The sequence below is a fragment of the Nanorana parkeri genome, unplaced genomic scaffold (genome assembly GCF_000935625.1).
Source record: "Nanorana parkeri isolate BGI_ZX_2015 unplaced genomic scaffold, ASM93562v1 scaffold2464, whole genome shotgun sequence".
Lineage (NCBI taxonomy): Eukaryota > Metazoa > Chordata > Amphibia > Anura > Dicroglossidae > Nanorana > Nanorana parkeri.
The window spans coordinates 64,808-79,676 of NW_017308732.1; the positions used below are offsets into that span (position 1 = coordinate 64,808).

General features: G+C 41.3%; 1 protein-coding gene across 1 annotated transcript in view; it reads right to left on the bottom strand.

Annotated features, from left to right (window-relative positions):
- Positions 1-14,869, bottom strand: part of LOC108801724 (protein FAM184B-like) — a 75,228-nt gene that overhangs the window by 5,245 nt on the left and 55,114 nt on the right. The window contains exons 8-11 of the mRNA XM_018573631.1: positions 12,262-12,346; positions 6,077-6,249; positions 4,135-4,278; positions 2,633-2,747 (exon numbers count right to left, since the gene is read on the bottom strand). Coding sequence (XP_018429133.1) covers positions 2,633-2,747; positions 4,135-4,278; positions 6,077-6,249; positions 12,262-12,346 — 517 coding nt within the window. The remainder of the gene's footprint in view (positions 1-2,632; positions 2,748-4,134; positions 4,279-6,076; positions 6,250-12,261; positions 12,347-14,869) is intronic.

Below are 14,869 nucleotides of genomic sequence, written 5' to 3' on the forward strand. Positions count from 1 at the left end.
GTATTCAATGACATAAAGAGAATGCTCATGCATTTTAAACAATGTGCATGAAATAGAGTGGTTATAGAAAATCCATAGTTATGGCGGCTGTTTATAGTTACAACCTTGAACAGCAATCCTGTAAGTGCTCACTATACTATAAGGTGGATAGGGAGACTCTATTAGCTGCTAAACAAGCTATACATGGAGCATAGACTGGAATCATCACAGGGAAGTTGGATAGGGAAGTCCAGAGACTGCCAGTATTCTCTATGACCAGGGCATGTGTATATATGGCATTTTAGAGAATAGCTACAGTGCTGCAGTCTATGTACACTGCGCAAGCCATGGCTGAGAAAACCATTCATCCGTATTTGAGGTCTGTGCATATATTTTCTAATTTGATGAATTAGGTGTGGAGATGGGTTATGAAAGCACATGTGTCCTTTATCCCTTTCACTGTCAGGCCCTGCGCTCCACTTTTAGCCTCCTTTGGTGTAAATGGAACTTCAGTGTGTTAGTACTATGCAGAACACCAACACACATAACATGCATTACCACAATCTGTGTAAAGCATGTATAATGTATCTGTGTTATTTTTCTTGCATGTGGGGGGATGAGGCCTCAAGACTGCAAAGGGCCATAAGGTGTTAAGAAGCACCATAACTCTGCTATACACATGTAACCGCACATCCAATTGGTGACATGCATATAGGGATGTATGGGTGTCCACGGACACAGACAGTAATAAGAAGAATCACCAGCACTCCAATTGTTAAGCAATATGTCTTTTATTGACGCATGTTCACAATATCACAAAGCAAACAACAACAATGACATTTAGGAACCGCATGAGGTCCCTTCATCAGGCAAACAATGTAATTTACATTGTTGTTGTTTTTTGCTTTATGATATTGTGAACATCCGTCAAAAAAAGACGTATTGCTTCACCGTTGGAGTGCCGGTGATTCTTCATTTAATTGCTCTTAACGTGGTACCATTTGGTCATCACTGCAGCACCAACCATTGATTCAGTTGGGATTTTATAGTCAGGAGTGCAATAGAATATACATAACATGGACACAGACAGGTTGTATGCAGGGCAACGCATCCATCTCTGTATGTACGTAACAGGTGTACAGTTTCATGCATACAGCAGAAATATGCTGAGGCGTTAGTTCTATTTTTTAATTTTACATTATTTCATGTTTTTACATGTTTGTTTATTTTTATTGTTACAGTAGTGGGGACCTTGGGGAAATATTAGGTGTCTAAAGAGACCCCATATATTTTTTTTGCGATCAAAACTATTTTGATCGCACCGGAACGCACTGCAGGCACAATGTCCCTTGCAAACCTGTGCAGGCGGTCGCATTGCGGCCACAGGGCGTGGCTACGGTGCCATTCACTTCAATGGCCTGCCACGCCCCCTCCAGCCCAGCAAAAAAGTGAGCCGGCCGCAAAGCAAGCAGTGCGTTCCGGTCCAATTCTGACCAGAACGCACTGCCCCATGGAACACAGTATGATATCAGTACTAATCACTCACTGTGTTCAATCATAGTAAGCACTAAGTCATATGTTTGCTATCTGTTCAGTTATGAATGAACAAAGAAGCAATCAGCGCTGATCGCTCCTGTGTCCATTCAAAAAAATAACTAATAACAAAACATGTGACTCGCTGTTCAAAATCAGTTCTGTTATAAATGGACACAGTGAGTTATCAGCACTGACCATTCACTGTGTTCATTCTCAGTAGTGACCCTCATCTCCTCCCCCATGCACCGCCACAACACCTCTCAGATCCTTGTCTCTGTACCACCCCAGCCTTCTGTTACAGATCCTTTGTGTAACTGCACTCTGCTGGTTCAGTGTCCCCCACCTATCCCCGCTGTCACTTCTGGTACAGGCAGTGGGGACCGGAGGGGACACAGAGCACACTGCAGCTGCACAGAGCATCTGGAGATTGGTGGTGGTGCAGGGGGATGGATCTAACAGGCAGGACAGTGGTGCAGAGGGGAGGATAGGAATCCCAGTGGTAGTAATGGGGAGGTCACATTTTTTTTTCAAGCCACTGATCACAGCTATTCATTGATTTAGTAGAATCTAGGCGATCATATTCCACTACCACTGCTTTTCTGACACATCCAAGGGGAGTTCTTTGTTTGGCAGAAGCAAGTATTGGCTGCCCTGCTTGAGACTGTGACACCATGGACAGTGCCAGCAAACAGTCAGGGTTGTCATTGTTATTTTATGAAAGCAACATGGGGGAACTGTGTATCTAAAGTGATATCTTCACTTTGGGACTGCTTTAAAGTTATAAGTCAGCAAACCACTAAACTCCCCTTCTTCTTAGTCTGGAATGTTGACATGCCTACCTTGAGGCAACATTAAATATGATTTCAAATCGAGCCCACTGTTTACTGCATTTGATGAAAGACACTTCTTTTTGCTTTTGTAAAGGAACTCACAACATTAATTCATTATCAGGTATTTATGAAGCTCAAAATCAGGAAATGCATTCAGAAATGATCTAAGATTATTCTGGTTGGAGTCCCTTATTCTTCTGCAAAGCAGTAAAATCCAAAAGAAAAAAAGGTGATACTGAACTGGTGTACTTTCATGAGAAATAATGATTATAAGAGGATAATCTTACCAGCAGATGTTTAATAATTTGATCTTTATCGGACAGTTTATCCTGCAAGCTGTTTATGAACTGTAGATCCTCCGTCCGTGGCTGATGCTTTTCCTTATCCTCCATCTCTTTCAGCCTGTATACATTAAATAAGAAAACAGTTTGAAGTCTGATTTAAAAAATCTCTTATGTTCAGCTACAGATGTCTTCAGCAATACAGAAATCCTGAAACACGAACCTAATACCTGAAAACAAATCATTTTGGTTTCTATTTATTTTCAGGAGATTAGGATTAGGAAATTCTAACAACAAATGTCAACTGAAAAGTTAACTGTAAAAAAAAGCACAAAATATATCATCTTTGAAAAGTAAGAAATGCTATGAAAATATTTGGCGGTCATGAGTGCTGTCACATTTCTCATAACTAGATTGACAGATAAACCAAATAACACTATTTTAGACATTTTAAATGCTTACTTTACAGTGAACATCTTCACTTTAAAATCGGTAAATCACTGCCAGACATAAAAAACAGGCACTTCAAGATACACATATGTGCTTTGGAGAACACCCGAGGAGCCATGAAGATTGGGGTACTCGATCTTACAATTGGAAAGGTATAAAGTGAAGTGGCACAAGGTACCGCACCATTGGTCTTTTAAGGTGATGGGCAGCCTCACTGACTAATAGTGAGGTGCAAGAGTGGGGCCCAGGTTGACTTTAGTTCTTGAAATCCCTATTTGGGTTTTGGGGGGTACAAGAGAGGTAGGTTAACCTCTTTTAGTTCTGCAGTAACAATGTAGTTCTGCTGGTCCATCACTGATTAATGGAAGTGCTGGAAAGAGATTGTCTGATTCTTACTGACTGGTCTTCCTCTTACTGACCAATCTTTCTTTTACTGACCAATCTTCCTTCTCCTGCACATCTTTGCGTGATCTGATGTAGACTTCAAAGTGTAGGATGAATGCTACCAAAATGCCTATGAAGTACAAATACTGAATTATCCTGCTGAACCATGCAGATAACTGAGGTTAAAGTTAAGCAAAGGTCAAGTAATGGATTCAGCTATGGTGATTTTCCTCTAGGAATGTTCATCATTTTATTTTGAATACTTGAATATTATTTGGATGGACTTTTCCTACACAGGAGCTAGGGGCAGAACACTTCTCTGTTCTAAATAGCCTTGGGAATATGTCATTTCTTTCTAGCTGTATTATTCTAGCTATACAATTTCTGAGTCATAGTGAGATTTTTTAATTTGTTTAAACACAAACTGCTACACACAAAAAAATATGAACATATATTGCTAATGGTCAATGCAGCAGACCATTGTTTCCCTCAGGGAAGAAATCATCTTTCTACAAAGAATAAGCATGAGGAATATCTCCAGGATCTGCGAGTTTTCAGTGTAGTAATACCGACAAGTCAAATCTCACCTGTAGATTTCATTCTTCTATTAACAATGAGATCTTGTAGTAAAAAATAGCACAGTTCCAAACCAAACCAAGTTAGTATGAACTTACTCAGCTTCTAAGGTAACAATTTTCGCCTGAAGGAATGTCTGAGCGCTGCTAAACTTGGACACTATGGACTGGATCTCCTGCTGGTGACTTTGCCTTAATGAGTCCAATTCAATTCTTTGCTTTAGTTTAAGTTCTTCTTGATTTCTTCCATGAAACAAAAGATTGTTAAAAAAAACAAAAAACAAATACATGTAGCTAAAACAGTATTCTTAAAAACAAAAAGGTTCCAGCAGGATGTAACAACCAAACAATATGTCTAGTAACACATAAATAGTTTCACAGTGTTAAAAGAGAATTTTGGGGTGTGTAAAGTACACTTTTGCCCATAATTACAGCTTTAATGTCACTAGTCGGCTCTATGGATCGGGAAATGAGCAATAGCCCGCTGTATGCTGAGTTCTGGGTCACAAGAGGAAATAGTACAGTATATGTCCTCCTGTGATCCTTAAGAGAAGTATGGCCAAAAAGGTTTGGGCCATTTCAAATCGCCTGATTTCCACAGTACCTAATTCCAGACAGCAGTGAAGCCCTGCAGGAAGGTAAGGTGTAGTGTTTGGTGTGCATTTCATTTACGTAGACAGAAAACATCCAGCAGTTCAAGACAACAGAAGGCAACAGCACAAAATACCTCCTGATTTAAAAGGTAACATTACCAGATGTCTGATTTTTTTTTTTTTAAAGCCCGTGGAGCGTGCTCGAAAATGAATCCCCTGTGAACAAAAAAAGTGAATTGTGAAATCACAACACACAAAAACGTGTACATGGGTGCTTGGTCCTTCAATTAAGAAGGGGCCACAATTTCCCGACCCCGGAGGCGCAAGGCTCCAGACAGTGGCTAGGAATAGTATGGTCCACCAACCCGAAGGCCGGCGGACCCCGATCCTTTGGGGACCTGCCGAAACAGGTCCCTCACGGTACTAGGTTGTGGGGATCTCCCGAAGGGAAACCCCCCACAGGTGGGAGGAGACAGAGAACCCTATATAAGGGCACAGAATCTCCTCCCCACGTCAGGAATGGGCCCCGAAGGTACCCGCACCCTCCGCACCTGTGGGTAAATTGTCAATCAAAAAGTGCCAATCATGCATATAGTGCTTAAATAAATCTAAAGTGCCAGTGCACCATGCTAACAAGCCTTAGGGGCGGGAGTGCAAAAATATTGCCCCAGACTAGCCATAAGGCCTGTCTAAGAGGCGTTGTGCAGAAAATGCAATAGGTGCCATGACTTTGTGCCAGTGAATTAGTGCTGGGGTCCCACACCCAGTGTAATTCTCTGCCACCCCTGGAACGCAATCTCCAGGGGGCACACCACCACGGGCCTCTGCCGCCCCCGAACCCTCTGGCTAGACCAAGCAAGCACCTGCTCCATCAGGAGGCTGTATACCAGGCTGTCCCCCCTCTCACAGGAAGCAGCCCAGCACGAACCTTCACTCCAGCGAGTACTAAGTAACCATCCACCCGAAAAGCACGGTTCTTTTCCCCACCGGAAACTGATAAGAACAGATACTACACTTGATCTTAGCCAAAAGGCCGAGAAGCGATTACCAGATGTCTGATTTTGGACATAAAGTGGCACTGAAGCTAAAACTTTTTTTTTAGAGTAAGGGAGGCTTATAACCCCTGTTGGCTTTTTTGCCATCTCTGTCCCATTGGGGAGATTTCCTTTCACTTCCTGTTCAATAGTCAACAGTAGTTGCCAATAGTGACAACCAAATATTTGATATTTTCTTTCACTTTATGTAATAAAGATCATCAGGAAAAACAGAGAGGGTGAATCTCCGTAATGGGGACACAGCCAGCAATAAAAACCTGACAAGGGTTCTAATCCCTCTCCACTCTATTCAAAGCTAAAAAAAAAAGAGCCTTGACTTCAGTTGCACTTTAAACTGTCTGGTAGTTGCATTTTCAGTAGTGTCCATGTCGTCTATATGTACAAGCCCAATACCTGCTTAGCTTTTCTTTTACACCCATTGCCTCTTGCTGGCATTTGGAAATCTCTTTGCTTAGTAGTTCCACGGAATCCCGTAAGACTGAATTCTCCTGTTCCAGTTGGGACAGATCTATTTCACATTTATCCAGCTGAATATTTTGCTTTTTTGAATCCTGAGCACTTTCTACCTAAGAACATAAAGAAGAAAGTTACTCACAAATGAATACGTTTGCTTGGGATAACTGAATGTACCCACACATCTTGATTATTGACAAGTGACAACTTAAGCACACTGGCAGTGAATTGGTCAAGCACTGGCTAAATATATGTATACCCATTTTTTCAGTTTTGCATAGAACACGGAGGAATACAAACCTCTATCATTTTTTTTTTTGCTGTCTGTCTTTTTGTGGAAATTTCCCTTCACTTCCTGTCATGATGACAGAACAGGAATTCCCCTCTTAGACAGCTGTCCCTAGAAAAGATGTCCCTATTGGAAAATGTACTTTCACCTCTTGTTCTTGGGACAACTGCACAATTTTGGATTTCCTAACTTTTTATGGTTAGGAAACCATAGAGTACAATAGCCAAAAGGACGAATTGAGAGGCATAATCTCTCTATTGAGACATAGACAGAAATACACATTTGGCAGGGATTCTAACCCCTACTCTACCCAAAACTGGCTATACATACACTATAATTCAAAGGCATAGAATAACGAATAGAATACATCTGAAATCTTGCCACAATACAGTCATATGTACTGTATGGGCTCTAACAAAGAATTCTCACTTTTGCTGATAGGTATCATATTTCTGGGTTTATTTAAAGAGCCCCTGTCACCAACTTAAAAATTGCAGGTAAAAGCACAGGAAAATCAAATATTTTAACTGTTTAATTGCAATGTTTTTCCTTTCCAGAATCTATTTTTACTGTGCCTTTGAACTTGCTACAAAATTTTACTGCTACAGGAAGAGTTCATTCCTTAGCACAACCCCACTCTCTCTGGGGGTGTCTAATTATTCTCTGTTCTGTCAAAGCTCATCCGCCCCTCTCATCAACTCCCTACATGACCTTTTATGTAGCAAAGGAAGAAGAGCAAAGGGGAATATTATTGATTGTAAGTTGTGTGACAGTTGGGGCTGCTGACTTCACATTCAATATGGCAGCACCTAGCAGCAGTCTTTCACAGGTAAATAATATGCAATTATTATTATTATTCATAAAGGACAAAATTATGCAGTTACAAGATACTACCAATCACAAATCCCCTTTTAGCAGCATTCGGCTGACTAAATTGAGTACCTGCTTTCTAGTTGGTTGCCATTGTTAACTGTCCATCACTGTTTATTGATCCACTTATAAACAAGTTAATAATGAATAGTTTTCCATAATCAGTAATATACTTCATTTTATCTTCTACCAGCAAGCCAATTTTATTATGGGTAGTCAATGTAATTCACAGTATTTACACATCAATATAAATAATAACTACTTCGTAAATTTACATTGATGCACAGGGAAACCAACAGGTTTATGTTTGCATCCTTGACTTTAATGCTGAGGATAACTCTGGCAAATGAAAAATTACACTTTTCTGCTTATAGGATGGTCCCAAGTAACACGCACCTCATGGCATTGTCCCTGGTAACATGTAGTCTCCTTGTAATATTCAGCTTTTATGGCAGTGTCTCTGGGGTGTCTGATAAAGTCCAGCTACCATGTCATCCCTATACAATGCTGCCCTCATGGTAAGCCCATCTTACATGGCAGTGTCTGACAAATGTCTCCAGTATTATAGCAGCCCTCTCTGTTAACATGTAAATCAATCCTTGAAGTGAATCTTGTTTGCCCATGCGAGGCAAAGCAACAGACAACAGCCCTCTGCATATGTATACTTACCTTCCTTTTGCTCCCCCATGCCTTTTTTTTTAGCCACTGCGAATGAAAGAAAAGTCCTCTATGGACTCCCCATGTACCATAGCTAACTGTCTCAGTACTGTCACCTGGAGTGATCAGTGTATTCCCTTCAAACACCATACTGGAACTGACCATTAGAGTTTTAGGGTGTTATAGCAACTCCTAACTGGTATCGGTATTAACATTCAACATCCTGTACCACACTATCACTCAAAAGCAATACATTAGGTACCAGCAGCAACCCCTGACTGGTATCTGTATTAGATACAGAAGAAACATGTCGCCAGCACACCCCGGATCTTTGTTACGATATCCAATCCTTTATCAGAAAATCACATCTCAGTAAAAAGTGCACACATCAATGCAATGTTTTGGAGCTGTCCAAGACCCCAAGATCACATGCCTAATTAAGCAATTGTGCGCAGCCCCACAACGTTGTATTAATATGTGGTCTCTGCGATGAAATGTGATTCTTCTTATTAAAAATTGGACTTTGCAACAAAGACTCAAGGTGTACTGGTACCATATTTCTTCGTTGTCACATTGAGAAAATACAGATACTGGGTATTCCATTTGGTGGTAAACAGGTTTGCTCTATCCAATTGCAAGTATTAATATAAAAATAAGATTCTACTTTTCCACCATCTATAGGTACTACAGTCTTTCACCCAAAACAATATACACTGCACATATTTATTTCATATTTATAGTTGAAAACTTGAGGCATTGTTTGGACACTTATAGGAATTTGCCTTGGGCAACATAATGGCTAAAAAAACGTTGGGGGCCGTATGTGGCCCTAATCCTGCACTCCATCAAGCTACAGGTATAGAAATGTTAGTGGAGAGTTAATTCAAAGCCCGATTTAATCCTTAGCCAAAAATGCATGCTACATGAAACCCCCCTGGCTAAGTAACAGCCAGAGTTCTGCAATCACCAAATCAAGGGCTGCTGAGACATTCCTTTTTTCACAAAGAGCAGTGGTCCTTCTCTGAACCCTGCTGCCAAGGGAAGATATGTTTCAACTAGCACGGGGGCCGTTTATAAAGAACATAACAATAAGACCTTTTTTAAATAGTTTTCATGCATCCTCCTTTAAAATAAATATTTATTCCCAAAAGTTCAACTGGGTTTGAATTCGAAAAAGATGCCCTCTATAGTCATATTCATATGCCTGACTTTTATAAACTACTTGTTACATCTCTGAACAACGCAGGACTGTTCTTCCATGATACTCTCATCTAAATCTAGGCCACAGTCTTGAATATTTATGAGTGAATTATGAGTCTCTTGCTTGGCATTGCAGTACAGTCCTTGGCAGGTTATGGAAGTGACCTTTTTATGTGGAGCATGAAGCAGAACAGGGAGAGAGGGCGATGTGACAAAAATGTTCAGATCAGTGAGAAAAAAATATGCTCCACAGCGAAAGTTAAGAGTCAAGACTTGCTGACTGAGAAAGCAAAGGGTGATGTGCAATGCGCACTAAACTGCAGAAACTAATTAGCAATCATTTTTCTGTAATGTGACTGCCAAAAACTGATAGAAGGTAAAAAACGACATGCTAGCTGTACACAGCAATGCTTTCTTTTGCACTGGTAAATAAGGTAAGAAAAGAAGTGTGTGTCTGTCTCTCTCACTCTAGATATATGCTGTACAGATGAAACTCGAATAAATAGAATATCATGCAAAAGTAATTGCAGTAAGTGCTGCAAAAGGGGCCCAAACCAAGTACTGAGTACATATGCATGCTTGTACTTTTCAGAGGTCCGATATTGTTCTATGTACAATCCTTGTTTTATTGATTGCATGTAATAATCTACTTTTTTGAGATTGTGGATTTGGGGTTCTTGGGGTTTTCATGATCTGTAAGCCATAATCATCATAATTATGACAAATCACGGCTTGAACTATCTTGCTTTGCATGTAATGAGTCTATCTCATATATTAGTTTTACCTTTTAAGTTGCATTAGTGAAATAAATGAACTTTGCACGATATTCTAATTATTCGAGTTTCACCTGTATATATATATATATATACATATATATATATAATAAAATCCAGGTACATTGGGTTATGCAGCTGCCTTTCAGAAGTCTGGACATTGGCAAACAGAGCCGTAAGGACCTGCCAGTCCCAACATGCCTTGTTTTTTGATAGTGTCCTTAGGAGAATGGACATCTTCTCTCCTCTGACAGATGCAATCCCTTTTCTCACCTTTGTAGCAAGATTTATGAGTCAATTGTGGAGTCACTGCAGTCATTTTAAAGCTTTCCGGATTGGCTGATTATTGGCACAGACTTGGAGCACTAGATTCTGCTAGATATGCTTTCATAGACATCTTTGATGTATGTTGCAAGTTAGCAACAGAGTCTTTTCAAATACAAGACACAATCTGGTGGAACAGTGTCCCTGGAGACTCCCTAGAGAGTATGGCCATTGGGAGGGTGAAGACCATTGCAGGGGGCATGTTCTATGGATCCTGCCTACATGTTCCCTATTCTTCATGGTGGGGACCACAAGGCATGATAACACACTACTGCTTTTACTGTTCTTTGGAGAATACCTGAACAACTTTATGAAGAAAAGGGCACCCTTTGGCAAAAGGGCACCCTTTTGCCCAAGCAAAGAAGGCTAAGCCTCAGTCCAGAAAATCCTCTGCATCTGAGACTGAGGAGTTCCTTTTGTTTCTCTCAGGCCTACAAATCCAAGGGAAAGCCTGAGATCCAGTTCCACCATAAGTCCTGGGCTGTAACGGCTAGGTCAGGATATATGAATCTCAGCTGCGGAGTGTGCCTAGCTCAGGTGAAATTGTTTAAGGGTACGGCTTCAGGGTCGAGCTCCAGGCGTCACTCTCAAATATAAACGGAGAGTTAGGAGCTCTACCATCATGTGCCGCAATTACTTCGGGTTAAGTGGTGATGCACACGAGTAGCCCCAGGGTATTTACAGCATACCTGGGTTACAACTGTTATGTGTGGTTCAAGCGGGTTCAATTATAGTACTACTTTGATAAGGTGTACCAACAAGAAGAGTTATCAGCACTTGATTCAAGCAGGCACAAATAATAGACTTTGGTAAGGAGTATCACACAAAAGGAATATCAGCACTTCCCCTTTAACTGGTGTGGCTCAGATGGAAACTAGGCAGTCCAAACAGCAGTTTGCATGAGATCAAAAGTAATGACTTTCAGAGAGCTCTATCTGGGACAGGCTGTCTCAGACTGAGCTATACTTGCTATTCGATGTCCTAGCACAAAGAGGGTTCTTCCAGGTAACAGGTCCAATAGTCCAAGAAAGGGATCTCTGGTTGTCAGCTGGCGTTCACTGGCAATAGTGGAACGCCATACTGATCTTTCTGTCAGCCTTTTATAGGGGAGGTGTGGGAGGAGCTGCTGACGTCATAGGGGCTGATGCGTTCCACTCTGGAACGCATCGGCTCCTCTACTTCCGTCCCGCGGCTTGCGCTCCACGTTGGAGCGCAGCCACGATCGTTACATGGGCCCACAAATCCAAAACTGTGAACAAGTCCTACTCACAAAGAGAGGCGTCCCAACTTGTCAGTGTGAGGGAAGTCTGTTGGTCCTCATGGTCACCTGGTCCCAAAACATGGTATCCAGGCGCTGCAAGCTAAAACTTCAATCTCTACCACTATCCTGCTTCATGTTGCCAAACGTGCTAACACCCCCATAAAGAATACCGGACCTCCACACTGACCAATGTCCAATGGACTGTTCAAACTCTGCAGAGGTTTGGGAGGATACATAACCGATTGATAACTTGGACCTCGGTTGGATTGCTTTTGGACATTCCTATGTACCTGAATTACATCCTGTGTCCCTTAATTTATAAATAAGAAATAGGATTTTTGGCTTACCGTAAAAATCCGTTTCTTAGAATACATTAATTCTTTAACTGCCAGCAACATATGTAATTCGCTGGCAGCAGTGCTGGGAATGAACACAAACTCTGGGCTGTTTTGTCAGCCCCCTTGTAATAACAATAAGGGGGAAAAAAGGTTTTAAAAAATTTAAGTTTGATAACATGAACTAGAAAATACCATGTATCCCCACGCATGCACACATACAAATGTGAAGAGCAATTGGAAGATCCTGGGGCAGAGCTGATGGGGAGAAAAGGTTAAAAAAAGAGTTTAAAACAAAACTTATGGATCTACTACATCTAAGGCCTGGTAAGCTGCAATATAATTCAGCTTTGTTCTTGGGTTAGATACACTTTAGAGTACAAAGAATCACACAATAGATACAACAGTTTTAGTACCTGTGGTCCAATATCATGTTCACATTCAGTTTGTGCTGCATGCAATTGAGGAGCTGGACTTGAAGAATAATCACACAGCTCATATCTAATAAGAAATAAAAATGCTTTAGAACATGAGTTTGGTCAACAATAACAATTTGCTAAGGTCTGCACTCCTTCCTAATGTTACACAAACAGCAGCACATTATCCTCTACTGTAGCTTTTACCTTCGATTCCTTTGAACACATAGCTTACATGATGGTTTAGATTGTTACATGGTTAAAGATCATGAGCCCATATAGAGGTAACAAAGGACCCCTATTAGCCTTTCTATTATTATTATTATTATCAGTGAATCCCCAAATAACATTGAAAAACATTACTTCTGAGTCTGATCAAGTGGCCCAGTCATTTAAGGAAAATTATTGGTAGAGCAAAATATATTAATCCCAATAATTAGAGCCGACAACTGACACTGAAGCTGTCACACATCGGCTCTATTGATTGAGAATTGAGTGTTAATAAACCACTGATCACTGAGTTCCCGATCTTCTTCCACTCTCACTGTCAGTCACCGCTCCCCCCAGGCATTCCTCCTTCCCCTCTCTGTTTCCCCAGCACTGGCTGGAGGGACGGACGGGGAGGGGGCTGGCACAGTTGGCTGGCTGCAGTGCAGCTCTCTGCTGTCAGCATATAGTGGGCAATAGCATGCTATATGCTGAGTTTTGGGTCACAGGAGGGCATTAGTAAATGTCCTCCTGTGACCCTGAAGAGAACTATGGCCAAAATAGGTTTGGCCATTGTTCTCTTTTAAAGACTACTGCCTCCCATTAAAAAAAAAAAAAAGTGCTCCAGCACTTAACTGTAAGTTCATTTACATTTAGTTTTCCCTTCGTCCCTCTGCAAAGTATTAGAAATACCTGTTGTTGATCCTGTCAGTGAAGTCCACCTAATGCAGCTGCCTGTGATGTGGGGACAACCGTGCTACATCATCAAAGCAGTGTTGCCACCCTCATGTAGGCTGTGCCTGCTTACCCTACAGTGGGATGAGAAGATCGGCATTGCCTTTGATGATTCACAATCCTATAGACCAACTCCTGTCCACTGCTTTCTGGATTGGCATAACTGACTGTGCTGCTAAAACCCTCCCATTTTTGGCTGCAGTGTTTGGGAGAGGAAGGGTGTAAAGGTGCCCACACAACTTGCGATAATCGTACGATAATCGCGGCAAATCCCGCGATCGTACGATTATCGCAAGGTGTGTGGAAGGCGTGCGACCTCTGCTACTGTAAGGTCGCACGACATTTATCTTAGGAACATGTTAGAAAACCCGCCGAGCATCGTACGATTTTCGGCTGGTTTGTGGCATGTTCGCAAGATAAAAGCCGCACAGGCCGGTGTGCGCAAGCGCACACTACTCGGTTAGCATTGCGGTCATCGCAAGTACGATCTGCCTGTCCAAGATGGGCAGATCGTAGGTTTTTTTATTACCTTACAACCATCGCAAGACAAAAGTCTTGCGATGGTTGTAAGGTGTGTGCCCAGCATTAGGCACAATTAAATAAGGATTTGGATGACTCAAAGGAGGTAAAAAATATTTTTCATTTATGAAACTGGATTTGAGACCTGTTTAGACTGCCACACAGGAGCCATTAGATGTACTTTAAGTCCCCGTTTACACCATTGCACAGCGGGAATGCCCGTTCACAGGCAATTGTTTCCCGCATTTGGTGTTGCATGCAATGTGGTAAAATCTGCTACATTCGCTCTCCGTTTTTCGGTACATGTTTGTGTGCATTTTCATGCATGTGAATGCACGGGAAAACCTTGCATTTGCCTGGGTGAGATTGGTCTCCCATTAACTAGCAATGGCACCTCAAGCACGATGCACGTTTTGGATGTGTTCCGTGAGCATGCGGCAAAGCATGCATTGTTTTCCCAAGTTTCCCACGCATTCACTGAACGCGAAGGTGTGAACGGGAATCTAGGGGTCTATTTGTAAACATTTTGCAGAGCCATTATCCTGCAAAACTCTGTATATGTCCGTTCTGTGTTAATGGAGGCAAAAGGTAATGTTCTTCACATACTGTATTTACTTTTCTAGCTAAATGTATTCTTCTGGAAAAATAGGTATAGTATCTTAATACCCAGTTGCAGTTTGACATCTTTTTATCCTTGGATAGTCTTGCAGCCCATCATGTTATAATTTGCAAAAGATTTTAATAAACGAATTTCTCTTAAAAAAAAAAAAAAAATGTCCTCCCCTCCCGCCGGTGGGGCTTCTCTGTATTCCCGCTGCTCTCCCCATCTGTATGCAGCGGGGATCCGAGAAGAAGCTGTGCTCTTCCCCTCTCACCTGTCACAGGAGTTCCAGCACGGTGCTGTGCTAGAACTCCTGTATTGGAGGTGACAGGGTCAATAAAGAGAACCTGTCACCTCCAATTGCTATCACACAGTGGATTGTTTTCTTCTGTGTGATAGCAATAAAGTTAGGTGAGAAAAAAAATTCAATTGATAAATTAAAAAATAAATAAATAAAAATTGGAAAAAAAAAATAATATGAAATAATTAAATAAAAAAATAAAAAGGTGATTACAAAGTAAAAAAGAATAAGAAACAAATTATTAC